The sequence below is a fragment of the Emydura macquarii genome, unplaced genomic scaffold (genome assembly GCF_026122565.2).
Source record: "Emydura macquarii macquarii isolate MOO-44397 ecotype Brisbane River unplaced genomic scaffold, CSIRO-AGI_Emac_v2 contig_320, whole genome shotgun sequence".
In the NCBI taxonomy this organism is placed as follows: Eukaryota; Metazoa; Chordata; order Testudines; family Chelidae; genus Emydura; species Emydura macquarii.
Genome location: NW_027130457.1, coordinates 4,024,180 through 4,051,861, shown reverse-complemented (window position 1 = coordinate 4,051,861; position 27,682 = coordinate 4,024,180). Strand labels below are relative to the sequence as shown.

General features: G+C 39.7%; 1 protein-coding gene across 3 annotated transcripts in view; it reads right to left on the bottom strand.

The window, feature by feature from the left end:
* CDH18 (cadherin 18) overlaps positions 1–27,682 on the bottom strand; it is a 518,716-nt gene that overhangs the window by 61,447 nt on the left and 429,587 nt on the right. For all 3 annotated transcript variants that reach the window (XM_067569768.1, XM_067569753.1, XM_067569759.1), the window contains 2 exons: positions 22,093–22,280; positions 12,473–12,726 (listed from right to left, as the gene is read on the bottom strand). In XM_067569768.1, the coding sequence (XP_067425869.1) occupies positions 12,473–12,726; positions 22,093–22,280 (442 nt within the window). The remainder of the gene's footprint in view (positions 1–12,472; positions 12,727–22,092; positions 22,281–27,682) is intronic.

Below are 27,682 nucleotides of genomic sequence, written 5' to 3'. Positions count from 1 at the left end.
GACACTTTAAATATGTGTATTGATACTGGGCCTCTCACTGTTAGATTCAGGCTCCTCTTTTTTTTCAGATAAATACATGTTTTACTTAGGTTCCAATGCTGCTAGTGCTCAATACTGTACAAGACACAGTCTCCATCTCAAGGAGTTTGCACACTAACTGTGATTTTAATTACATATTTACTCATGCTTTTGGACATATATACGCAAAATAGAAGAATTAATCATATAAGTTCATATATTCATAACTGCTTATTACAGATTGGTGAAGATCAATCCTTCAGTTGAAAACATGTCCAGATTTTCTCAGATATAGGACCTGATTCTTCATGGCATATGCAAGTTTTACTATGGTGTAACTATGCTGAAGTTAGCAATTACACAGCAATTAGACAGCGTGGAATGATAATTCAGGCCATTGGAACCTCAGCACAGAAACAAACTGTCAGTTTTGTTTTCAAAACCATGGGTAAGGAAAGAAACCAGTTCTGGTTGTTGAGAAATTTTGCCAACCTTGGACTCAAAATCTGTGATGTGATAGTAGCTTTCAGGCTTATAAATGGCTGTTTATGTAGCCGGTGCTGTTTTGTGGGTGGCAGAGGTGGAGCACATGGCTTGACCTAGCCCAATTATATTTTGGGTGTCTACAGAGAGAGAGCAACAATTGGATGAGAGCTTCTTCTTTTCCAGTGTTGTCACTAGAGAGCTGTGACAACCCATTTTTTTTCTTCTGATTTTTTGGAATTTTTGGAATTTTTTGGAACCACAAACATCAGTTATTTGCATAGCTCCACTGCACTCTGAAGCTCCTGCATAGACATACAGAGTGAGAAAAGTTCACAGTCCATCTATCTGGGCCCTGATACCATGTGGATCACTGTGTCATCTTAGGGTATGTAAACACTGACGGCAGCGAATTCGCCACTGCCAGATTGATCTATCCAGATCGATTGAGCGGCAGGGAAGACCTGCTCAATCGATCTGGAAGTCAATTCAATTAAATCACCTCCTCAAGAGGTGTAGCGTTGCGTCGACGGAACGCATTTCCTGTTGGCGCAGCATAGTGAAGACAGTGCGCTAAAGGGAAGTTAGGAAGTTTGCTTCCGAATTTCCCTGTAAGTGTGTACTAAGCCAAAGTGCCTTACAGATTCTAAGAGTAAACACAAGGAAAGCACTCTAACTTTTATCTGTCCTCTGCTCTACACTATAGTAGATTCTGCAATGGCCAACAGAATGATTCTCATATAGGACCCAGATTCATAAAAATACCACAAGGTGATCCCCATACCACAGATTCATAAAATGCAGCCAAAATGATATATTCAATCTATACAGAATGCAGACAGAAAACAGTTCACTCTCCATACTGCATCATGATTTAAAATATCAAACCAAGCCTTTGCTTGCATATGCATTGTATGCTGCTGTCACTGCTGACTGTAGTAAGGACCTTCTACTGACTTCTGTTCTCAAGATTCATATATTGTGTTCCATATTATGCAAGTACTTTTTTTGTTGTTGACCTTATTCTCATATAGTGATTACATACAACTTTCTAGATTTCAGTAAGGATCCTCCCACTTGCTCTGCATTTCCACTTGTATAACTACATATTTTACTCCCACAGTTCACGGACTACATTCCATAATATAATAGGATTCTGCTGTTCCACCATGTACTGGGCCAATTTTATGGTAGGGCTTTTCGCTGCACTCTTTACACAGTGTATTCCAGACTATTATAGGTGCCTTTTATTGCACTGATGGTGTAGTGTCTTTCACATTATATTAGGTGCCTGTCACCCCACTATTTCTGTGTATTGTGCTCTTAGAGGAGATGCTACTTTATCATTTATATATTGTGGCCTACTTTATAAATGGAATTGGAATAGGGTTTTTTTTTTCCCTCCAGTAGCAAACCATGTTCCATAATAAGGACCTAGAGCAATAAGTGATTCTGGACTGTGTGTTTGCCACAGAGCCCATTTGAACAAGCAGCTGCAGCTCCCTGTCCTGCTTCCTGCTGCAGTGCAGGCATGCACTCTGGTAAAGATCAGAATGTTTACCAGACCATCAAAGCTCATTAGACTTATCTTCCTAAAGACAGGTAAGATAATTGAACCTGTGAGGTTTGGTTTTTCTGGGCTTGTTTTTTGTTTTTTTAGAAGGGTGAGGCTAGACTAGTTAGCTTTCATTCTCTATTTGTCAGCAGTGGGTTATTGGAAGACCAGATACTAGGCTGGAAGGAAAAACTATAAGAACATATAAAAACCCTCACTATAGATCCCTCACACTCACTCCTGAGATTCTGATACTAAACCAGAACCTACATTGTGCAACCACAGGTTTGGCTATAGGTTCCTCAAATCCAAAGGGTTTCAGAACTTAAGGAAGGTTCAGAATTTGCTTTTGTTCCATCTCTATTAAATATAACATTTTGCATTTAGGAATGTAAATATAATCCAGCTCAAGATCATTAAAATTCTTAAAGGTCACAGAAATAATTGTTGTAGTACACTGAATTTCAAGAGAATATATTTTTGTCACAATGTGTGTCTTAGTGTTCCTTTTAAGATATCAAAAATATTTTATGGCTCTCAAAAGTATGACACCATATAATTTGTCAAATCATCCCAATATTTTATTAGCAATGCAGCAAAAGTTAAAATAGGTTCCTGCATTTGCTGCACTATTTGAAACACAAACTAATTTCCCTATATAATGTTTATTTTCATAACCCTGTGAATCAGTAATTTATTATTTAATTAGTATTTTTTTTGAAAGCTCCAAACAGATGGTTAGCAATTTAATCCAAACTAAGGTGAAGCAAGTCTAAATTCATTACAACTCCCAGATACCAGTCAGGTGGCTGGAAAGCAGGTTTTTCTACTCTGCACTAGATTGGGTAACTTAACCACTATGATATATCATTCCATTATGAGGTAATACTACGCGGCAGTTAGACAAAGCCGAGACTCTACTATATGCTCCACTAACTTCCCATAAAATGAGCAGTCTGAAGCTCACATAAAAGCTTTTTCAATTTTTTAGGTTCCTTAATGTGGTTAATGCTTTCTACCTTTCCTGGAAATAAAGCAGCTGCTTTGTATAAAAGGCAACTGAACCATGCAGCCCAATTTGCTTTGTAACTAAATCTTCCAGGTGTTACTATGTTTTACTAATAGTGACGAGACTCAGGGGTGGGGTGGGGAGGAGCAGTTTATTTTCTAGTGCAGTTAGGAAGGTACTCAGACTACTTCCGTTCCCTATTGTTAATCAATCTCTGCACTGGCTAATGAAGTCCATTATAGCAAAGTGGAATACAGAGTGGTTTGGTTCAACATGAAAATGCTTTGAATTTCAAACAGCTAATAAGAGACAATCGTTGCTCTGAACACCTTATAATTTAATTTAAGGCAGGACAAAACAAATGGGACTAACCAATGATTGGAGAAAATATTAAAATTGTTGTTCAAAGCAGTGGGTTGAATCCTGGAAGTAGTGCAAAATTCACTGTATGAAAATATTTGTTAACTGATATCATATTTCTAGAAGACTTTATATTCTCAGCGTTTACACTAACTATGAACCAAACTATCAACATGCTTTGCACTCTTGCCAAGCTTATGGTGAACTGTATGCAATCTCTGTAGTTTGTGTATGCAGAACCTTTGAGAAGTGGTGCCACATATAAACAGGTGCTAGAAAAGTTGGGATAATTAGTAGAGGAATCCTTAACTAAATAAAATGCTACAAATAATTGGGGTAGAAGTCTCTGTAGCCTGAAAACAGGAGATGCAATTTAGATAAGGGAAAGGATGAAAGGTTTGTCCTAATTAGGTGGAATTTGGGAGAATTTTCTGTTTGTTGCAAACAAGGGGTGTATAAATATACCCTGAAGTGAACTAATCATCTTTGGAGCAGTGAAAATGTAAGCTGCAGACCAGTTTCCCCAATTGGGTATTGTGCTTTCTGCATATTGCTGGTCTACCTTTGACTAATAATCACTGATAGAGCTTAGCTACCTGGTGTCTGAATGATAATCAAAATTGAACCCTCTAACCTATTGCACAACAGTAGCAGATGTACTAGAAGCTGCCATTATTATATTTTTATGCATTAGAGTAAGACTTTTATTAATTCAGTGCCCTGATTTAGGACACAATGTTCAGGAAGACTTTTTTCTCCATGAAACATTAAGATCAGTAAGCACAGCTCTATGTTAATACGAGGGAAGTTAGCCCTATGTCACTTGCACATACAACAATTTTCATTTGCATATTAAAATAATGGAAAAAAGTGCTGCGTTAGATCTCTGTTTCCAAACTTCTAGAAGCTCAAAATGCGAAAATATTAAGTCTTCAAACTACAGCCTTGCTCCTCTCTGGACCACTAGATGAATTGGGGTTTAAAAAATAGCAGACACCTGGCTTTTCTCAGAAACCTTCTGTCTAAGCAGAGCACAGGCAGGAAGAATTCCTCAAGAAGAGGCATGCAGTCTGACCAGAAAGATCCATCTGACAAAATCACTTACAGAAGGATGACACCTTTGCCCAGGGACTATTGCAGCCCTGAGGCAGTGTTAGCAGCCCTAGAGCTGTTCCACTACTGGTTTGAAGCTTGTCAGAGAAAGGTTCTTTCCACCGGAATCCCTGTGGAAGTCCGCTGCACAGTTTGTTCACTTGGACTGCATATAGATTTCCTTTTTTATTCTGTATTTGGCCAAAGTCTGTTAAAATATCAGATTTCACACCAACACTCTTACACCACTGAACATTTGTAGGAATGAAAATAAATCAGAATTTCGTTCAAAAAGGGTTATTTTTTTCCAGGAAGTTTCAATCAAAAACTTTCAGACTGAAATCAGGACATTTTGAATGTTTCTATAGAAAACTAATTTTCATCCAAAAGAAAATTGTAAACTTTGAAAATCTTTCAGGTTAAAATAAAAACAGACAGGTTAATGTTGAGTGAAATGGAGCATAAAGTATTATCATTCACTATAATTAGGATAAAATGGTTCCTTTGTTTGTCAACCAAATAAAGCAGCAGTCCAAATCAAGGTCCTGATTCAGTGCATTCTGATTAAGTGAACTATACTCTTTAGGCAGCTTTGAACAGCAGAAAGCTGAAGGGTAATAATTCAAGGTGAACAACAGTCAGTATGTCCTTACATTTCATCACCTTCACCTCTAATGTAAAACCCAGTCTTTGATTTGGCCCTTCCAAAATAAATTTTAAAAACCCCAGAAATATAACATATCATGATGAGTGAGCTGAGATAAACGGATGGATAGAGATCTATCCTTTCAACTGCGTACTTTTATAATTTTTAAAGCACAGAGGTGAGCACATGCCTGGATACATTAAATATGTTAGATACATTAGATACATTAAAAATAAGAAAGAAAGAAGGTCACTGATTTCTCAAGCACAGAAACCACTGATAATTAAAAAATACTGCATTTTGAAACTGGTACAGAAGACAATGGGCCTGATGTCCATCATTATCAATTTGAAGGAGGTATATAAAGATTGTGATGATATTGTGTACTGAAAAAATAGTAGAATGTCCTCATCTATCTCAACTACTAGCAATATTAGTAATGTTTAGCCACGTGTACAAGTTGACGCACTGGCAGCATCTTTCGATACAGACTTATGTGAAGAATAAGAAATTTCATGCGGAAATTGCAGTGATGCAATATGAAGGAAAGATACTCCCACTTCCTCAAGGCAGATAACTATATATATATATTTAGTCACCTGCTGCTTGGCTTTATTGCCAAGATTTTTTTAAAATATTTCTCTTAGGGACAGTTATTTGCAGTAATCATTCCTCTGATCCTTACTTTGTCCACAATAATCATTCCAGCCACCAGAATAAAGTGTAACTTAATTAGGCAGTAAATATTTAGTTGGGGTTGGTCCTGCTTTGAGCTGGGGCAACCCCCAGCTCAAAGCAGGACCAACCCCAACTAAATATTTATGGTTGACCTCCTGAGGTCCCTTTCAACCCTAATATTCTATGATTCTATGCAATAAGTCATAATATTGTATCTTTAAACCAGCAGGCAATACATTAATATATGCTTGGAACCATGTGTGTCTACAGCTGTATCAACCTCAGTAACAGCAGTGTCCCTATAGACTGGCAAGGACACACAACTGGATTAGGAAACACTGTGAAGAAAATTATTGCTTTTTAATGGTACTGTAAACCAGTATCATTCTATAATGGATCTCTCTAAGTGACTTAACTGACTGGTAGCCAGCACTGTAGATGGATCAGCTGTGGAACACATATCTTTATCTACGTGCTACACAGGTTATAGAATCTGTATTTTCTAGTAAATCAGTATCAAGCAAGGTGTTTTTTGTTTGATTGTTTTCAAGTAGCATTGTGTGGGGATGAACATAGAGAAAATAATCCGATTATCCTCCTCACAAGAGGCTCACCCCTGAATTTTCAGACTTTGACCAAACAGCTCTTATTAAAGTTAATGGAAGTATTAGGGCTATTTTTCAAACACATTGGGTGAGTCTGTAACTTGCCCTCCACACCAGGGCAAGAGGATAAAAGAATGTAAAGTAATCCTTTACTTCCATCCATTGACTGCCTGCATCATTGGTAAAGTAGTCTCCACACAGCTGCTATTTCCTTCTGTTCAGGTAGGAAAGGAATAAGCAAAGAGACTTGACTCTGCCCTCCAGTATGCCAGTCAGCATAGAGGGGAAGGCAATCTGCACTAGGCAAAGGGCTGATTTTTGTTCTGCTCCTGAGGCAGCACAAGTATGTGTCATCGGTTTCTCAGGGCAGTCACAAAGTCACAATTCAACTCTTTAAATGTTAAAGCCCAGTGATAGAGTGCTGGAAGCTAATACCTGACGAGTTCTGGGGGTCAGAACCTGCCCATATGTGAAGACCCCTGCCCCAGGCTAAAGGGTAAAGTGACTGAATCCAGGGTTCAAATGATTTTGGGGGACAACTAACGAAAAACCGGGATAGGAGTGAGGTCAGAGGGCCAAAATCAGAGATTCAGAAGAAGACACCAAGCAGAGAACCCTGGACAGTCTCCACTCATCCTCAAAGATGTCTAGAGATCCAGTGGACATGGCCCAGAGGAATTCTGCCTGAATACATGATTGAAGGGAAGAAAAGAGGTAGCCCTACAGTTGCAGAGTTGCATACAGCATCTCCCTCTGAATAGAATAAATATCTACCTTTGCCAGCACTAGGAGGAGGTTGAGAAGGAGGTATTGCGACTTCCTGGAGCCATGGATGGGTATGGGTATGCATAAGTCAGGACGTGTGGGGAAGAGGAGGCAGAAAAGAGGCTGCACCTGTTGCACTCCAGCTAGATGTGTGTCAGGGTATCCCTCATGCCACAAGAGGGACAGGTATCAGGGACGGAAGTAAACTGTGCCAGATACATGCCCGTGCTCATAGCTCCACGAAGGACCTGCCAACTAATATCCCTGGTGGGCCTTGGAACCAAAGTGGAATATAAACTAGTGTATGGGGTTTCTTCACCGGTGGCAGGAGGTCCCACCACTTGGGGTTGAGGCGAGACACAAGGGTGAGGATCTGAAAGGTGTGGACCACGAGTGTATACAGGTTTGTCCCAGGTGCAGTTTGGAAGTGAACCAGTTGCAGGTCGCACAGTTGGCTCACGTTATGGTGTGGGCCTTGCAGGGCAGGGGTCTGATAACAAGATCCAAGGGTGAGGGGCTGGCAGGTGGCACCATCCCACAGGCCCCACTAAAGAAGTCCCCAAGAGGCAGGTGATAAGGCTGCCTTCACCTGCTGGAGCACGCGCTAGTGAGGTGTGTGGGTGGAGAGCTCCATGCACCAGCTGAGTGCCAAGGGATCCACCCAGTCCCCTTGGTCATAGTCCAGAAGGTCTCAGATTCTGGTGGTGCCTGCCAGGCCCAGCCTCTGGCACACCAAGGGGGACTCCGCCACCTGTATACCAACCTATGGGTTGTGTAGTGGGGCTCTGCAAGGGGATCTGTCTCCTCGGCAGCCACCATGGACCTGGTCACTGAAACTAACTTCCAGGTCTGGAGGAGGTCCTGGTAGAAAACCAGAGAGGTCATAGAAGTCTTGTGGAAGACCATTTAGATGGAGCTAAAAAGATGCCAATTGTACTGGAGTTCTCAGAGGCAACAGAGGAAGGCATGTGCCAACATGCTGCATGCCAGACTACCTACTACTTCATAAAGGAGTCTCTGCCGGGCCTGGAGGAAGAAGACATGGACCCGACTGTGAAGACAGAGGAGGCTCTGCCCTCCCCCCCTTTCCAAGGAAAGACTCGAAACTCCCGCAGAATCCCAGTAAAATCCTGGCCAAAAAAACTCCAGAGCTAACCTCAGGAGACAGACCAGGATACCTGGGGCCAGGCTCCGGGCATTAAGCTGGTGCCAGAGCATTGACAGGATGAGCTGACTGAGCACCAGCGCCCTTCCTCTCAGGGAAGGGTACTGGAGTAGTTCTTTCCACCTCTGCAGCCACTCAGCCACTCAGTCTCCAAATCTTGCCAGTTCTCCAGCAGGGAGGGATCAGTCATGGAAAGGTAAATGCCCAGATAGAGCAGTAGACTCATGGTCCATCTGCCACCCAACCCCAACCATCAGGCCAGAACTCTTGACCCAGTTGATCTGGGAGGAGGATGCCACCAAGTAGAAGCCAGGGCGGACCACGAGAAACCTTGACACACCTCTTCCCTGAAGTTGACGGATTCAGTCAGGATCCAGTTGAGCTTGATCAAACACTCCTCCGAGGCATATAGCAGCTGGAGAAAACCCACAAAACAAGGCCTGAAGATAAATGCCTGCAAAGTGCCCAGAAGACACCCATGGTCCATCCTGTCAAATGCCTTCCCCTGATCCAGGGACAGGAGAGTGAATGACACACCTTCCCTATACCCGAGCTCAAAGATGGTATGACCAGGAATGGTCTAGGTCTTGTCAGGGTGGACCATGTCCACCAGCATAGACTCCAGCCACAGTGAGATGGCCTTCTCTACAACCTTGTAGTCCATGCTGAGAAGTGAGACAGGACGCCAATTCCTAAAGACGCAGAGGCCCCCCATCTTAAGCATCATAACAGGCATGGCTCACCTACACGACTGGGAGAGCATCTCTCCCCCCAAAGACTCAGCCCAGAAAATGGCAAGGTCTGGGCCAAAGTTGTTCCAGAATGCATGATAGAACTCCACGGTCAGCCCGTCCATGCCCGGAGATTTATTAGAGATCATCAGATGGAGGGCTTCCAAGAATTTGGCCTGAGTGAGAGGCAGCTTCATCAGGTCCTGGTCTCCCACAATGACAGTTGAGAGTCCATCCCAGACCACTCCAAAGGCATTGGCGTCAGTCATATCTGGGGAGAAGAGGCTGGCATAGAAGGCCCTGGTCCTTCCGTGCATCTCCACCAGATCCATGAAGGGTTCCATGCCCCGCCAAAAGACAGATTACATGCTTCTTAGCCCCTCCCCCCCCCGTTCCTCCAGGACATAGAAGAAGTGGGAGCTGTGATCCATTTCCCAAAGCAGACAGATGCATGACTGAATGAAAACACCCAAGCATGATGGTCATGAATGACCCAGAGCTCCTCCCATTTCTCCCAGCATGCTCCACAGAGGGATGGATCCCTGGGATTGGCGGCAGACACCCTTCCTGCTCCAGTTGCTCTATTACCACATCCCACCACTGGCTGGCACCTCGGGTGCAGACACAACAAAAAAGCCAGTCGCATACCTTCCCCACATCTCATCATTGTTGTGCCAACGCAAAGTCACACCTCTGCCTCACCAGGCCAGCCAAAATTCCTGGAAGGACTCCATGAAGCTAACATCCTCCAGCAAGCTGTTATTAAAATGCCAAAAGGCAGGCCCCAGTCTCTCCATAGTAAGAGAGGCCATCATGGCCAACAAATGGTGGTCCAAGAATGGGGCCGGCCAGATGCCAGAGGATTGGGCCTGCAAAATATGAAAATGATATATATAAATGCATTCCAACTGGAATGGCACGACCGAGTGTCCTCCACCCAGACATAAGTGAAGATGGATTTGTCTTCTGGCTGGAGGTCGCACCAGACATGCACCAGTGAGCAATGGTCTACAATCTCTCTAAGGATGTCTGCAGCAGCCAAGCACCTCTTGGTCCCTGAGTGGTCATCAAGGGTGATACTGAAATCCCTGCCCAGGACCTGGCACTCATGAGGATCCATAGAATCGAGGAAGGTGGATGCCTGCTGAAAGGAAGGCACTCACTTCAGGCCCCTTCCACAAGCATTTCATTCATATGGGGAAAAACATTAAAAGAAAAAGAGATGGAAGAAAGAGTGAGAAATAAAAGGAATAATCTAAATGAGAAAAATGATAAGAAAGCAGAGGGCTCAGGCAACGGCTGAGCCAAAGTTATACTCAGTTATTAAAAGAATTTGGGTAATGTATCTCCTCACCTCAGCTACTTGTTTCAAGTCGCTGGTGAAAGAGATGCCAAAAGGCTGGATCACGGCCATTATTTGTGCCAGATGTTTCTCCAACTAGCTTCCCACTCCACCCACCAAATCTACTGCCATTTTCCTCAGCCCCCTCACAACTCGCTACTGCTTCTCTCCAACCATCTACAGATGAAATTCTCCTAGTAATTGGAAACTGTTGAGCAGTAGTGGATCATGAGAAGTCTCCACTTGGCTTCTGGCCAGCAAGAAATCTAATCCCTATGGTGCTCCAGGCTTTGGGTTCACAAATTCATCTTCCTTACAGCCATTGTCACTTAGCTGACTTAGGAGGGGACTGGCCTCTTACCCTAGTTATCTTTTCTAGTTAACATACAAATGTTATGATTTAGATAATAACATGATAACCACAGTTAAAATGCATTATCTTGTCATTATAAAATTGTAGATAATGACTGTCTGACACCAAACACTTCTGAGTCTTAGAGTATCAGCCCAAAAACAGGTTCTAGACTCATAAAAATTAGTAGTTTATAACATTTGATGGTAATTGTTCCACTGTATTGAGTGTGTCATATTCATACAGTACAGTTTATCTAAAACTGTATATGTCCAACTAAATTCAGAAAGACTGATTTCCAATTACTTTCTCATATATTCACACAAAGGATTTACAATTAGTTCATAGAAAGAATTAGGCTACCAAAGCATATAGTCATACGGGAAAGATTTTCTAAAATATCTTAATCCAAACCGACCCTTAGAGATTTAAAGTTCTTTTTTTCCTACATAATTTTCTCACTTTCTGTTTGTTTGAAAAGAGCAACACTTCCTGATATAAAGCAAGAAATGAACCACTATTGTATTCCTCAGTATGGCCTAAAACATGTAGAGTAATTCTGCTGTAAGCCATGAATGGACCTAAAACAAAACCTCATATGTGAACAGCAATCCTCTATCTCTATGTTGGCTGAATCCAAACACCCTGAAATTTAGAAAACTTCAGATTCAGATTTCCTGCACTTGCATATGTGAGTTTTCAGCCCCAGTGTTGTGGGATGGCTTGTAATATGAAATATATGGAATTTGGATTCAGCTCTATAGTTGAGATCTTGACCTCTTTCAAACCAAGATGATTATAAGCTGTAGCATTATAGTCAGGCAATTAACACAGAATATTGTAGTATTTTTTAAAAGATCAGAATACTCTTCCTAGAAATCAGTTCCAGTATGAAGACTATTTTAATTTTCTTCACTAAAATGTTACATATTTGTTTCTTGTACCTGCTCACTATTGAGAGAAACAGCGGTAGAACTAGACATGCTTGTATGCATTATGCCTGATAGTAATTGTTTGCAAGGTATGGTTCTAACAATATCAGCAATGCAGGAGAATGCACTAGATGACAAAAAGTTCTTTTCTACTCTGATATGAATGAAACATTTTAGAATATTATAACTCAGATTACAAATATTTTGTAAAATTAATTTAGGTTCATAGTGGGTGTGAGGAGCCTCCTTGATACCTTGCACAAATGCTTGTCACAGTTACATTTCCTCCATTTGGGAAAGCACAGTAACTGCTTTCCTCTCTGTGCAAACATGGCACTCCCAATGATGGTGGAGAGAAGCCAGGATCATGGTCCTAACCAGGGAGTGGGCTGGTTACACTACCTGGGGGTGGGACAGCAGGCTGCACCATCTTACATGATGGGTCTGGCATGAAGAGTAAGTCTTCCTGCTCATTGGGCTACTTGGAGAAGGATTGTGCCAGCGTGAGCTTCACACCATCTTCTATTCAGGTTGATGGCAAAATGCCTCAGTTTAGCCCAAACTAATTAAAAAGCCAATAATTACAGTATAGACACAAAACTTCATGTTGGGAATAAAATTACTTCATCCATGTTTTTCTAGTATAGGTTAACAGGAAAGATATTATCCCATACCTCTCAGATCTCATTAATCCTTTAGCAGCCAAATTTCAGTTCTGTACTACTTGGACTTACTGTACCTTACTAAGCTGTTAGCACTGTCAGGATCTTGTGCTGCCACTGTACCAACAACAGTCCCAATCTTCGCATTTTCGTAAACTTCCATGACATAAGAAGGCATTGAAAAGAGCGGAGGCTCATCCACATCCCCAACAATGATCTTCAACATTGTTACGTCTTTAAATGGTCCCAAGTGTGAAAAGCGGAAATCAAGGTGGGTATTTGCTCCTTCTATGTTAAGCGTATAGGATTTCTTTTTTTCATAGTTGAGCGGCTGTTGGAAGAAGAAAGGCATGACATTACCATTTTGTGCCTTTGTTTAACTTGCCTGCAAACAACATTTTTTTCAATCTTGTTGGAAAGACAATAAGGGTATGTCTGCACTGCAATAAGCCACCTGCAGCTGGGCCATCCCAGCTGACTTGGGCTTGTGGGGCTATAAAATTGTAGTATATAGGTTTGGGCTCAGGTTGAACACATGAAAAAAAATTCTAAATTTATATTCTACTTCTTTTTACATTCATTCACCCCTTGAACATTAAGTACTAATTACATTATCTTAATGCAATGCCGCTATACACTCGAAGTCAGGAAATGTAAAATTTAAGATTGCACGTGTAATCTTAAATCTGCCTTCTAGTGTGTAAGTAGTATGGCACAGGGGCACATTTTGCATTCAGTGACACTTCTGAATCTGGAGTATCTCCACTGAAATCACTGGTTAAACAAACAGCAGAATTTGTTTTTTTTGTCTTTAATTCTTTGATCACATGGTGTTTCTTAATTACAGTAGTAGAAAACTGTAAGGTTTTCTTTAAACAATTTCAAATATTAATGTTTACCATCTAGTACTACTGTGGAGTACTGAACTCTGTGCATGTAAGACAAAAAGGCTACATGCTTGTAAATTTTTTTTTTTTTTTTTTTTAAGTATTCTGGGGAGCTACACCGGAGAAGCCAGGGTGATGATAACCAGTCTTGGGAATGCCTCCAGTTACCTTGCAATTAGTATAGTACAATCCCAGGCTCACAGAGAGAGACCTGTGATTTTAGATGGAAAGTGAACACATTCCATGATGGAAGCATGTATGCTGTGTGCTCATGTATGAATTTAATGGAAATACATGTGCTCGGACTGCAGTTTTCAGAGGTTCATAGAAAAAACACTAAAAAAAAAAGTTTATAAATTAAGTGATGGAACTAGTCATCAGTGAGGATAAAGTCCATGCCATATTTCAGACCTCAGCCATTTCTAAAAAGAGAAACAGGGTTTTATTTTATTTGAAATGGGAAATATAAAAGCGAGACAGTGTGTGTGTGTATGAGTATTTTGTTTCTCCATCACTAAACTCCCAAATGGCTGAAGAGATTTAGTTAAAATGTTTGAAATAACTCCATCTTTGACACCATGCATGGAAAACTTAAGATCATAGTTTGACTATTTCAGGAAGTTATGAGCATATGAAAAAAGTAGCTTTTAATGGAAATTGTTCTGCAACCTCTAGAAAGGTCTAAATATTTAATATTGTTATCAAGGCATTTTGTGAAATTACATAAAAATAAAGTATAAAAATAAAGCTCTTTTAAAACAACATACACTATGTCCTGTGATGTGTGTGCACACACACACACACACACACACACACAAACACTCACGTCCCCCCGCAAAATAGACCCTGAGCTAGCACTGAGCTCCCTGTAAGCAGAAACCATGTCCCAACACAGAACTCCATTGAGTTCACACAGGTCTGACTGACCAGAACCCAATGCAAGAGTGAAGTCTCAGACTGAAGCCTGCACAAGCGTATTTCCTATCAACACAAACATTCAGAATCTAGAAAATTACTAATTTAGGCAGGAACAGTGATGAACTAGATCTGTGAACTGTGGGGGTTGTATGTTGCAAGTGCAAGGGAGTTTGTTGTGAACGTGAAGTCTACAGTATGCTTGGTTGATAAGGTATGCCATTTATGTTTGTCTGAATGTCAACATTGCCTAATGTGGTGATTTCCTCTGTTTCTACAGTGTGTGTTGAAAGGAAATGAACTTTTGCAATCTTAATTCTAAGGAAATGAGGCCTCTTTGCATGGAAATATATGTATATTAAAAAGTCGTACACATTTCCCCAGGCCTAACAAGTCTTTCGGTGTGAAGACCAGAACTGCGTACATCACTCAAAATAAATAAATAATCATTGCCAATTGCCACACCATAATTATGTAATCATGTCTCATGACATTATGGGTCAGTGATTTAATAAGTACTTCTGTTATAAATGAGGTGAACATAAAATGACAATTCATATGGCTAGATGGCATGTCTAGACAATGATTAATCAATTATACAACAACGTGTATTATTTTTGGTAACACAATTTAAGCCATAGTTGTGGAAAGATGAAAGTAAGTGTGCCCATGGGAATATTTGAACTCCCAAGTAAATTGTAGAGACATATGAATCATCCTAAGGCAAATACATGGTTGTATGATACACAGTCTAATATCTTATTACTTTTTTCTACCTTGTATCTCTTGAGTTAATCAATGTTCAGACTGTTACTCCTTTTGATCCAAACAGCTAGCCAAACATTTGGGGTCTTGCATGTTGTTCTAGTTTGGAGGAGAATTTAATGATGGAGCCAAGTACCTTTTGCAATTCTGTTTATTTACAAAGAATATTCAAATGCAGGGGGAATCAAAAACAGCAGACAGTTTCCTTGCTTATGACTCCAAGCCTCTTTAAGCCACCATCAAAACCCAAAGTCCTTTTGCCAAGCACACATACACGCACACTAATATCTGGGTAGACTCACATATGCCTTTGTTTTAGGTAGGGGCTGCTATAAAGAGACATAATTGTTTCCTGTAGTTATCTTATATGAAGGGTAGCACTTGTACCCACCAGCTTCAGTGAAGTTTAACCCAATCTTTAACTACACTTTTAGCTTGAGCAATGTAGGAATAATCACTTCATATAAACAGGAAAGAGCTGACATTTCAAGGAGTTATAGTTTTATGTACAAAAGATAGACCCACACTGTTTTCCTCTGTTCTTCTTTCTGCTTTCTCCAGCCTCTCCAAGAGAATCAGTCATTGACAAGTTAGCGAGGAAGACCATTCCACTCTGCTATTTCATGCTACGGGGTGGAGGGGGAGGACTAATGAATTCTAATATTGAGCTATTTTGTAGCATATGGGACACATACTGTAGTGATTTACACCCCATACAACCATACTGAAGACAATGAGATTGAGATTACAGGGGGGTTTAAATCAGTGCAGAATTTGCCCCTTTAAATTCTGAGATGAACGTAGGACATTTACCCATAGACACAAACACGTTAACAAAATATTCCACAACTACCAATAATTCATGCTGTCATTTGACCTTTTCTTTTACATTTGATGTAAAATGTGGGAAATTGAAGAGTAGTTGTAATGTGGACTGACAGAACTAGATTTTGTGTGGCTGCTGCTTGAAGTTGTGTATGATTAAATTGAATTTGGCTTTATGTAACATAAAAAAACCCAGAGTGTCTACACAATTACATTTGCACCTGAAACAATGGAGGCCTGATTAAAACTGAGGTGCAGCAGAGTTCCATCAGCAATAGGAGAGCTGTTTTCTGTCCCAGTTTAGCATAGAGACAACGAGAAGCAACATGGGCTGGGCTGCCTACTCAGGCTATTCCACAGAATAACCTATGGCTGTGATCTTCACTATTTTTCAAGCAGGGGCCACTATGGCAAAAAACCTTCAATGTGAGAGCTGCTTACCTCCTCCTGCGGGCTGCTGCCCCTCTGCACTTACTCACCACGCGGCGCCGCCTGCCTCTCCTGCTCCAGCCCCACAGCCCGGTGCTGGGTCGGACGGGGCGGCCTAACCCCCTGGCCTCGAGGGGCCGGCCTTTCATGGACAGCTGGCCCTTCATGATGCGCAGTGGAGGTGGGGGCACAGGAGGCTCTGAGGAGTGGATGGCTGTGCCCCCTGCCCTTGCTGCGTGTCATGATGGGCCGGCTGTCAGGGAGTTGCATTTAGGGTTGATGGGAGCCGCCACTCGCTGGCCTTGCAATGAAGAACACTGACCTATGGTATCTACTTTTGAGGGAGTCAGTAAAGATACAGCCCACTCCATCCCCAAGAGTCAGGATGAGAGAGAGAGAGAGAGAGAGAGAGAGAGTGTGTGTGTGTGTGTGTGTCAGTGTCACACTTTTGCCCTCTTCCTCTCAGACCTGAGAAACCACATGAAGTGAAGGGGAATTGTAGCCTGCTCGGGAGAAGATTTTCATGAGAGCTGACAGCCTCTTCGGTGTAGAGGGCTCTGAAGAGTGTTCTCATAGGGCACATGAGGAAAGGTGGTTTTGAGGTCATATAAGACTCTGGGTCAGACCAGAATAAGTCTAGGTATAATCCTCACAGAAGCTGATGTGGGTTTTTCAGTCATGGTGGCCAGCCTGGCCCAAAGTCTTCAATAAATCTTCTTGCATCAAAACTTGAAACATGCCAAATTTCAAATGATTTTGAGGAGAAATTTTGTACAAACTTATTTAATATATTTACTTGTGACTTTTCTGATGTGCTCATGATACAGATTGATTCTTCCACAGAAAAGTGAGAGAGAAGGGATATTCGCATATGCTACTTTTCAAGAATCTACTGCTACCTTATTTATGGAACAAAAATGATTCAGAGCTTAGTGGAAATAAGCTATTCAAAGCAAGATGTTACAGTGATTAAACAAGGAGAAAGATTTTTAAAGATTACCTGAAATCATCTCCCAGGGCCTCATACATATGATGATATAGGGGTATTTTTTTACAGTTATGGAGTATCAGTATAAAGGGTAGTAGAACTGCAGCCAGGAAGATGTTTATTAGTTGATTTAGGATATTTGGGTTGAAGTATTGTTGTGGCACAATCTATGGCTCACAGCATCAGAAGTTGAGAAAAAGCTTTTTATAGAGGTTGCTCCTTTTTTATTTTTACTGACATCGTGACAGTTGTTTTTTTAAAGGAGATTTTAATTTTTTAGTTGCAGTGACTGACAGAGCAAATTAACCTACGGGGCTATGAGTTGATGAAACTTACTTAGAAGCAGTGTGTGATGCCTCTAGATTAAGGGATGGTTTTTGTATATCCTCATTCAAGGAAGGAAGGGGAGTTCACATTTTTATAGAGGGGGATCGGGTAGTTGATTGGGCAAGATGTATTCAAAAGCTACCTTAATGACTGTAGAGTTTTCTGACATGCTTGGTCCAAGTTGAATCTAGGGAGTACAGACCCATGATCTTTTTGGCCTGGGCTATTGAAAACTAAATGGTTGTTTGCTTAATAGGGCAGTGAGAGTTAGAAAGGTTGAAGCCATCTCTATAGAAAGAGAAACAGTTTGAGAATTTTATGCATCGCAGATAGAATGCTGGAAACTGACAAAGAGGAATCTGGTAAACCTCTCTACGTTCCTTTTCAAGACATCTGCATACATCTGATTAGGTATTATTTAGTGTTGTAGAGCTACTTGAGATATCTTCATAGTTTACTGTGACCTGGGGAATGTCTAGAAATAAGGGTCTTAGGGCAAGTTAAAAAATAAATGGTTCCGTACCAAAGGAGAAAGCTGGAATCAGCTACATTTGCAAAGAACTTTAGGACTGAAGGCGGTAAATTTCCTTTGATATATTTGCAGGATGTAAAGAAAAGAGACTACAATGGGACATGGTGGGGTTCTTAGCACTGGGCAGCCCCGGAACCCTAATAGCATGTCGAGGATAGTTCATGAATATTACCGTGTGCTCTTTCAGAGACAAACCATTCCTCCTTTCCAGCATCAGTAGTTTTTGGATAATATCACAGGGGAACCAACATTCACAGCTGAGGAACAGGACTCATTTGTGAGGCCAATAGAGGAAATGAAAATTCTTGTAGCTATCTTATCACTGAAGAAAGGAACTTTTCCAGGGTGAACTATTACACAGAGGAATTTTATCAAAGGTTTACGGATCCCATTTCTACAGTGCTGTCAATGACACCTTGACTACAGGAACACTGGGTCGTCCTTTTATGAAGTCTTCTTTTTTGTTTGCACAAACAGGATTTGGAAGACAGCAGGAATTGGAGACCTATTGCCATTTTGATAAGATGACAACATTTTGACTTCCATTCTAGCCATATGATTGGGGCAGAAAGCAGGGAAATTATTGCATCTCAGTCAGTCTATTGCAGTTCAAGCTCCTACAGTAGGGCAGGCACTTTGTGTAGTTTACAGGAAGTATTTGAAATTGGCCATAGGAGAGAATGAGAGGGTTATGTTCTAGCTTAGATTAGACCAAAATTTTTGAGAGTGAACCTGACTTATTTATGGTTGATTCTGTCTCAGTATGGTATTCCCCTATTGTTTATGAACTGATTGCATCTCTTGTATGTTCATGGCTTATACATCCCCTTAGTAAAATGGTGGAAGGGAGGGGCTATACAGATACATTTTGGGGTCAGACAAGGTTGTCCCTTGAGTCCATTGCTGTATTGTTTTTCTTTGGACACTTTACTTTATGCAGGGTATGGTAACAGGAGATTTCGGGGCATAAGTACATAGATTAAGGGGAAGAGGAACTTTACTCTTTCAATGAAAATTTTCATCCACGCAAATGATGTCACTGTGCTGGTGGGCAGTACAGAAGACAGGGATTATTTTTTTAAAACATACTTTACATAATTATTCAGCTGCAGCTAGAGCAGCAATTAACATGAAGAAGGGCATGGATTTGTGGGTGGGGATTTTATGGCACTCTTATCCTCTTCCAGAGGAGTTGCAGATTGTGATGAACCCTGCTGGGTTTACAGATATCTTGGAACTCATCTTCAGCAGTGATTCAGTAGCTGAGTTGAACTGGGAGAAGCAGTTTGCCTCCTGCCAGGTTAAAGTGATGATATGGAAGAGATGGACCCTGATGCTGGTGGAAAGGACGACATTAACTACAAATATTCCTGCTACAGCTTTTCACTGGTGACATATGGGTAAACTCCCCCTGGAAAACCGCTGGTCAAATTGAGAGTTATTTTTTCAGATGTTCTGGGTCAATAATATGACTAGTGAAGAGAAGCATAGTCTACCTGCCAGATAAAGAAGGGGGATTTGGGGATCGTATGTCCTGGAGTTTTCTTGATGGTATTCTTTTCATTTTTAATTTTCATACAGTTTGCATGGCAGAGCATAAGGGACGGGCACTCATTTTCCAATATTACTCAGAAATGTCACAGGGAAGAAATGGAGAAACTGGTAGGAAAAAAGGGATGCAGCCCTTAAAAAGGGTATTTTTTTTCTACAACAGTCAAGCAGCCTCCCTCTTACATACACTTGCTTTAAAATGCATTTCCCAATGGCAAATTCAGGCAACAGCATGTTAGCATGGTGGCTCAGTTTAGGAGAGCTCTAAACCAGAGGGTGCTTAAGCAACACTTTTCAGAATGCCATTTAACAGTATTAGGGTTGCCAATTCTCATGATTGTGTCATGAGTCTCATGATAATTATTGCTTTCCTTAAAGCTCCAGCTCCCGGAGTCAAATGGATACGTGATGATTTCAGCCTTCATACTTAAAGAAAAAGTAGGTTTCTAGCCCTCGTTGCTGTGGAGAAGGCTTCGAAATGTGACCCCAGTGCACCCTAAAGGCTCAAAAATCAGAAGACCAAATCTATTATTTTTACATAATTTTTGGTGACCTGACTAATGACTTTTGAACATTTGGGGTTGGTAACACTGCAGGATTGAATTGTCCAGAAGACTATCTCAGGGAGTCATTGTTGTACCTTCAAAATAACAACATCCCTTCAAGTACACGGATATACACTGGAGGATATTTCATAGTAAATTATATGTTAGAAGTAACCTCTGAGGGAAACAAATAGTAGGATGAAGACTATCCTCAGGAAGCTTGCTTTGTATCAGAGGAGATAGTGAAGCACTCACTTTTTATTATTCTGTTTCCTTAACATCTGCATTTGGGAGTTCTATTGTTGCATGGTCATACTTACGAACAATTGACTTTTGGACTTTTTTCAGACACCAGATGACTCTTCATCTATCCCAATAAGTAAAGGACAGACATTTGCTCTGTATTTTCTTTGAGACTCTGACAGTTGTTGATTCAATAGTTTTATAATACCTTTGGCAGAGCCACTGTCAGCACAGAATGACATACCTGAAACTCTCATTCTCAACTCTTCATTCAAACTCTTTTTTGTGCAGTCATTCAGTTGCTAGCAATGTGGATAAAAATGAATGAGCTTGGTGGAATGGAGGGTGGGATGGAACTCTGATACCAGACTGATCTTGTAGTTTTCAAGACAAAGAGTCTGGGGTGGGCAGGGTTTAGATGCTTTTTTCTGGATCAGTGATTTGTTCCGACTGTAAATGTAATTTTGGGGTTTGGGTTTGAATTTATTATTTCAATGAATGTGAAAAGAGATTTAGGGGAGAATATTTTCTTTCAAAAAGCTTTGTTTGATTTCATATTTGGCTCTTCCCTCTTACAATCTCCTTTTCTTCATATCTTCCAGTGATTGTTTTTCATTCCTCCTGCCTTCACTGAAAGTGTGCAAATACACTAGTAAAATATGAATTTTAATGCCTTCTTCCATAGATTGTATAGTATAATCGATGCCTCTACATGAAAACAGCAATTCCACATGAGAAAAATGAATCGATACCCGTTAATCCAAAGACTTAAATCTAAATATGATTTCCCACTGTTGGCAATGTCTTGAAAAAGAATTAATTAATTATAACAGCTTATGGTTGATTCCAGTTTTCTTCATGTAAAACTAAACAAAAATCCAGTTACATCCTACAAGGGGTTCTAAGTATTTTGCAGGATAGCCACTAGAAACTCAGTTCAGGAGACCTACTTAATATGGATATGAGTTTAACGTTGTGGCATAAACCCATGTGTATAGAACTCAGTTAATAATCACCATACAGGGCACAAAGCCATGTGTCTAAGGGACAACAGTTTGACTAGAAACTGGATAACATAGATAATTCATCTAAATTATAACCACTTGATAGCTATTTAGTTATTTCAGTCTATTTACAAAGGTGTAGGTGTGTATGTTACACAAACCACCTCAATAATTGGCACCTTTCTGGTAGTCTTAACAGAGAGGTCAAGGACTGAATGGGCATGAAAATTTCTCATTGACATAGATGAAAATTCTAGGTCAGAACTGAAGCCATTTGGGGACAATTGTACTGTTGCTGGCTGGCTATGCTTAGTTTGTTTAATTCAAAATGTTTCATGAACAGTATAGTCACTCGGGGGGAGGACCTTGTAAAAATAATCTTACATGGTTTAATCTAATTCAGTCTATTTGGATATTACTAAATACTGAATGCTGGTCATTCTAGAAGAACAGAAGATTGAATTAATTGTTGCCTTCAAATTGTTTCCCAGCTCCTTCTCGTTCTACACTTCCTATGCAGAATTAAAGTTCTTGATGGAGACATTATATTAGTATTGGTTCAGTATGTGCTCAGTTAGGTTTACAAATTAAAACAAACATTTCCATCTGACCTTTGCTTGTCTTGCACAGCCTTCAGTAACATTTTTATTGTATTCACAGAGGCACTTTCAAAGCCATTTGCTTACCTTCTTCAGGAAAATAATTCCTTCCCGTGTCTCTTTGTCAGTGGATATGGAAAACACTCCAGAGCCATCACCGTTTATGATTGTGTACTTCATGTCTGCATTAGAGCCAGCATCTGCGTCATTTGCCTTAATTTTGCCTACTGCTGACCCAACTTGAGCTGATTCAGGAACATACAGCTGATAATGTTCTGGGAAAAAAAAGATTACAACAATATTTCTAATCAAGCTAAAAACATATCAGAATACTCAACACAGACCATCATGCCTGCTATACAGGGAAGAAAATTACCTCAGGATACTGATCACACTAAACAGAAAACCATATACAGTTTCTGACCATAAAGAGCACCAGCCAGAATTATAAAATGCATTCAGTATTTGTATATGCAGGTTCTGATGACCATTAAAAGATAAAATGCTAGTTCAAGAGATAATCAAGTAATTGGAGCAAAATACCTCTTGTCAGTAAACATTTGGAAAAATAAACTGTGGGGTGAATCACTGCCTTATATTAACCACACAGAAATAGCAACTTATCAACATACTGCACATACCTTGACTGTCAGGCACACTTTCTTCAAAGAGCAAATCACTGTTTTGTAGGCAAGAATGACAGAAGCAGTTTCTATTATGGTGGGGTAAATCTATGTTAACACTAAAGGTCCCAATTCTTATACTTTGAAACATTCGTTTCAATATAAGGTTTACAGTCCAGAGACAGGGTAGCATGTGTATTTTGCAGCCTTAGTAAAAGCAGAACTCTCTATGTTCATTTCCTACCTCATCTGGTGAAGGAAATAACTAAGTATTCCAGAGTAAAAGGAGAACCACCTAAATAGCTTAGAGTTCTCTTCCCAACTCTTTCAGTTGAAAGAATGATTACCACACAAAACTTTATGGCACTGAACAAAATTTATTCGTATCTAAAGTGAATATTCATGCAATATGTATTGTCTAGACATAATGAAAAATGAAACAAAAGCCTATCGAACACTATGAGACCAGAAAGAGCTGGAATTATAAGAGCAATGGCTTCTGATAAGGAGCTGGGAATTTTAACTATTAATAAGTTAATGGTTGCACTGAGAAATATGTCACTACTATTATACTAGGATACCTATATTTAGGTTTGACAGAATCAGATTTTTTTGGTAATTTTGACAGATTATATCAATGTGTTTATTTTTAAGCATTTTATTTTCACCAATTTAAATTTCCACAGTTGCACATTATTATGGATATTAAGCAATTTTATTTGATTTGTATCTATTTAAACCTTCACAGTTGCAAGAAATTATAGAGGGATCAGACAATGGAAAGAGTTGGACAATAATTATTTAATGACAGTAGATGTTGAGATTTAAACAGTTGAAGCTTTATAAACATTAACACACAAATAGTTAATGTTACATGTTAAAATATACACAGTAAATATCCTACTTTTACCTGGGGGAGGATTCTCAGCACAGACACTGTGGAAGAGAGCCATAGGTCTTTTGTAGGGCACCAGTTCAAACCTTTCCTGGGTTGATAATGGCAGTCATTACCAGCCAAAGACAGACGGGTAGTATGTGAAATGATTTGGTGGTCTTTGCCAAATTCCCAGAAGAAAAATGTCCATGCGTCACAAAAAAACCCCAAACTAAACAAAAACATCACAGTGTGTTTACAGTCTGAGCAGAAGGGCTGAATAACAAGGAATAGTGCACTGCTGTCTTGTCTGTTCAAAATTAGGGTGTGGGCAAGTGAAAAAAGATAGTGTGAGGAAATGTACACTGCTCAATGCCAGTGTCACAAAATGCCAGTGAGGGAAAAACTTTGCATAATTCAAAAAAAGAGATTGGACATGTGTATAGACAGTTATATTAAGGACTAAACAAATAACTGGACAGGATGTTTCAGGGCATAAGCCAACCTTTAGCTCAGACGGTTAGGAAGAAACTTTCTTTGTGAGTAGGTTATTCCACAGCTGGCTATTACAGAGTTTCTTCCACCTTCACCTGAAACAGCTGTATTGGGCCACTATCACAGACAGAATACAGTACTAGATGGACCACTAGTCTCCTAGTCTGGCAACTATTTTGGCAATTTCTGTGTTCATATATGTATCAGTTTTGTGGACAGATGATTTCACTTTCCAGCATTGTCAAGCTGGCACACTTAATTACAAACACACCTATGTCTTCCTATCCTTCCTCTTGTTTTACTGTCAAGTAAGTATCTTTATGGACTCACAAAACATGTATATGTATGTGTATATATAAATGCTGTATAAACATTTAGGTGTATACACATGCAAACAGAAGTTCATTTCACTGTCACAACACACATTAGGAAATGTGTATGGTATAAATCACTAAAAGATAATAATAAAAAAGGCAATGACAAAGGTTCATTCAGTTTTGTGAACCTAAAAAGGGTTCTTCGGTAAAGGAAGTAGAGGTTATCCATTACAACTAATATGCAAAGCTGAAGAATCCATTTTAATGATGTGAGATATCTGAATTCTAAGAAAAGCTTTAAATAAAGAAAAAGAGAGGAGATCGGTCACCTTGAAATTGTAACTACAAGGGGAGAGTGTGATGAGCTGGTGGAATTTACAACAGATAAAATTTAAGGATTATGGAAACTATTAGGAAGAAAGAGAAATACAAAAAAAAAAAAAGGAAATTGAGATTGTCTCCATTTGACTTGATATGTCATACTGAAAATATTATACCAGCACCAGAGTAACCTGAGGCTGTTAAAAGATGGAGATAGTAGCACTATAAGTAAAGAAAGAACTTTATTAAAAAAGACTATTTCAGGAAAAAGAAGAATTTAATCAGAATTTAGATTAGACCCACACTTTTGACAGAAAAGACTTACAGATACTCCTTGAATGAAGACATAAAATGACACTACAAAGTTGAAGCTGAAGAGGAAATTCCTGGTAAAATTAATACCGTATCTAAATAAATACATAGGCTTGATGTGAAATAGAAGATTTTACTATGTATTTGTATAACAGATAGCACATAGGGGACTAATCCCAATTATGTCCTATAGCTGCTACTGTAAAACAATAAATAAAAATAATACAGATAGTAATGTGATAAGGATGAATGAGTGTGATGAACTCTGTGAACACTTAAGAAATGGATCACTGGGGATGATAGAAAATAAATGATCATGAATCAGGAGGTTCTCAAGGGAAACATGAGCTATGTAGCAAGATAAAAAACATAAATGGAATAAAGTGTGTGAAGATTAAATTATCAAGATTGATGTAAAATTATTACTTAACAATTGCAATTTATATTATTTCGGTTGTTACTATGATATCACATAGAACCTCACCTGCATGAGTTTCAAGAGAGAAATACTGCCATGCATTCTTATAGAGTATGCTTATGGGTTATGTTAGCTCACATTCTCATACTTTTGGTTGTTTTATCTCATAAAATAAAAATTATAAAGTCAGGATGAGATTCTTTTGGAATCTGCTTATTGTTAAAATTGATGTGGACCACAGTTTTTTTTTGTTTTTTTTTGACACTTGTGCCCTGACTAATACATCCTGATAAAAAGAACAGACACTGGTCACAGAGTTTTAGCTACACATTTCACAAGATTATTGCAATAATATAAAAATGCTATATCTAAAATGTCAAACCACTTGAAAGAGCTCTGTAAGTACCCTTCAGAATTTGTGGAGCTGAAATGATATTCAAAAAATGGACTGAATAAAAGAAAAAGTGTTGAAAGTAAAGCTCTAAAGAGATTCTTCGGGCTGTCTCTGCCAGAACACGGGGTCAAAAATGCTTTTCAAGAATGTAACTGCTCTGCATATGCTTGACCTGAAGATGTTACTGAAACCTGTCCATAAAGGTGTGAGCCAATGGAAAAGTGCTAAACACAGATATTCAAATCCAACTCAAGCCCTAAGAAGAGAGAACTGAGTAACTGAAGGTTAGGTTAATTTTATTACTGACATTTATTTAGATTAGATACTGAAATTGTAAATTAAGGTTTTTTGACAGCTGTTCCTGTTAAATACTGAATAGTTAAATATATTTCTGGGAAGCAGACAGGCTGACTAAGGGCTCAATCCCAAACCCACTGAAGTCAATGGAAAGATTCCCATTTATTTCAATGGGTTCGGGATTAGGACCTACAGTAAAAGGCATAGGCAGAATGGGATAAAATATGAATTTAAGATTCTGATTTTTCAGTAAAATGCCTGTCTCATGCCACTCCTTAAATAAGTAGGTAAATTAAAAGAATGCTGAGAGCCAGACACTAGCCTCTGCTAAGGTTGATTGACTGGTTAGCTTTATCCACTGTGCTGAATAAAGTGCTACTGCACTTCAGCTGCAGGTGCCCCTTTGAGAGCTGTTGCAGCTGGTGCAACGTTAGAGCACACATGATGACTAGGTGTGACACACTGTACCACGTGTACACCCTTATGGTGTGATTGTGTATCATTCATGTTCACTCTCATAGTGTAACTGTGTATTGTTTAATGCAAAATATGTCATGTAAAGTGTTTTTGAAATGCTTATGACATGCTGAATATTATTTATAGTAGTATGTTTGTTGCAATGTCATATGTATGGTTATGAAGCTCTGCTGTGTAATATTCCCAAATATGTATCCCACATGGCTTGGGGCAGATCGAAGCAAAATCCTCCAAAAGCAGGGAGGTAGTTCATGCCTTGTTAAGGCATACATAAAATAACCCAGCTCTTCCAGGAACAATGGACTAATCTAAGCATTGATAAGGGGATGCTCATTGACTCAAATGGAGGAAGCCAGGCCCACCTGACCCCAGAATGGGGAGAAGGAACATGTTAAAAGAAGAGATGTTTTGCAAGCTGGAGTTTTCTTTTCCACTTCCATCTACAAAACAACATCAAGCAACTGAAGGACTCTCCACAGGGGAGGACCTGGCTGAAGGAGTCAGCCAGCCTGTGCTGAGCATTAAATGACTCCGTAGGGTTACTGAAAATGTTGAGTTTAGAATGTGATTTGCTTTTATTTCATCCTGATCAAATCTGATTTATATTCCTCTGATTTATAGTCACTTAATCTTTATGTACTTAATACATTTGTTTGTTTTAGCTAAAGCAGTGCATGTGGTTTAGTGTGTGTTAGAAACTTCATTTAAAGTGACAAAGATAGTGTATATCAATTTCTTTGTTAAATTGACAAACTAATTATGAGCTTGCAAGGTTCAGTGGGCAGCACTAAACATTGCAAGATGTAAGTTCTTAGGGGTGCATCTGGGAACGGGGGTGTTTGTTGTGGTCATGCTATTGCATAATCCCATGATCAGAAGCACTGGTCAGAAGCACTCACTCACTAAATTGCTCAGCTCCCTAACTCATGTGTGAAAATACCTCTTTCACAGTGACTAACAGCATACCTCACACGGAATCCTTTTGCTATCTACTAGCATGTTGATAAGTTGACTGAGCATATCTCTGTTAGCTCCACTGAGATCAAATGAAAATTGATGTTGTGTTGCTTTCCTGAGTCTCTGACAGAAGGAAACAATAGTGGTAATTCCCAAAATGCCAAACTATCCAGATTTCACTCTGACATCTGC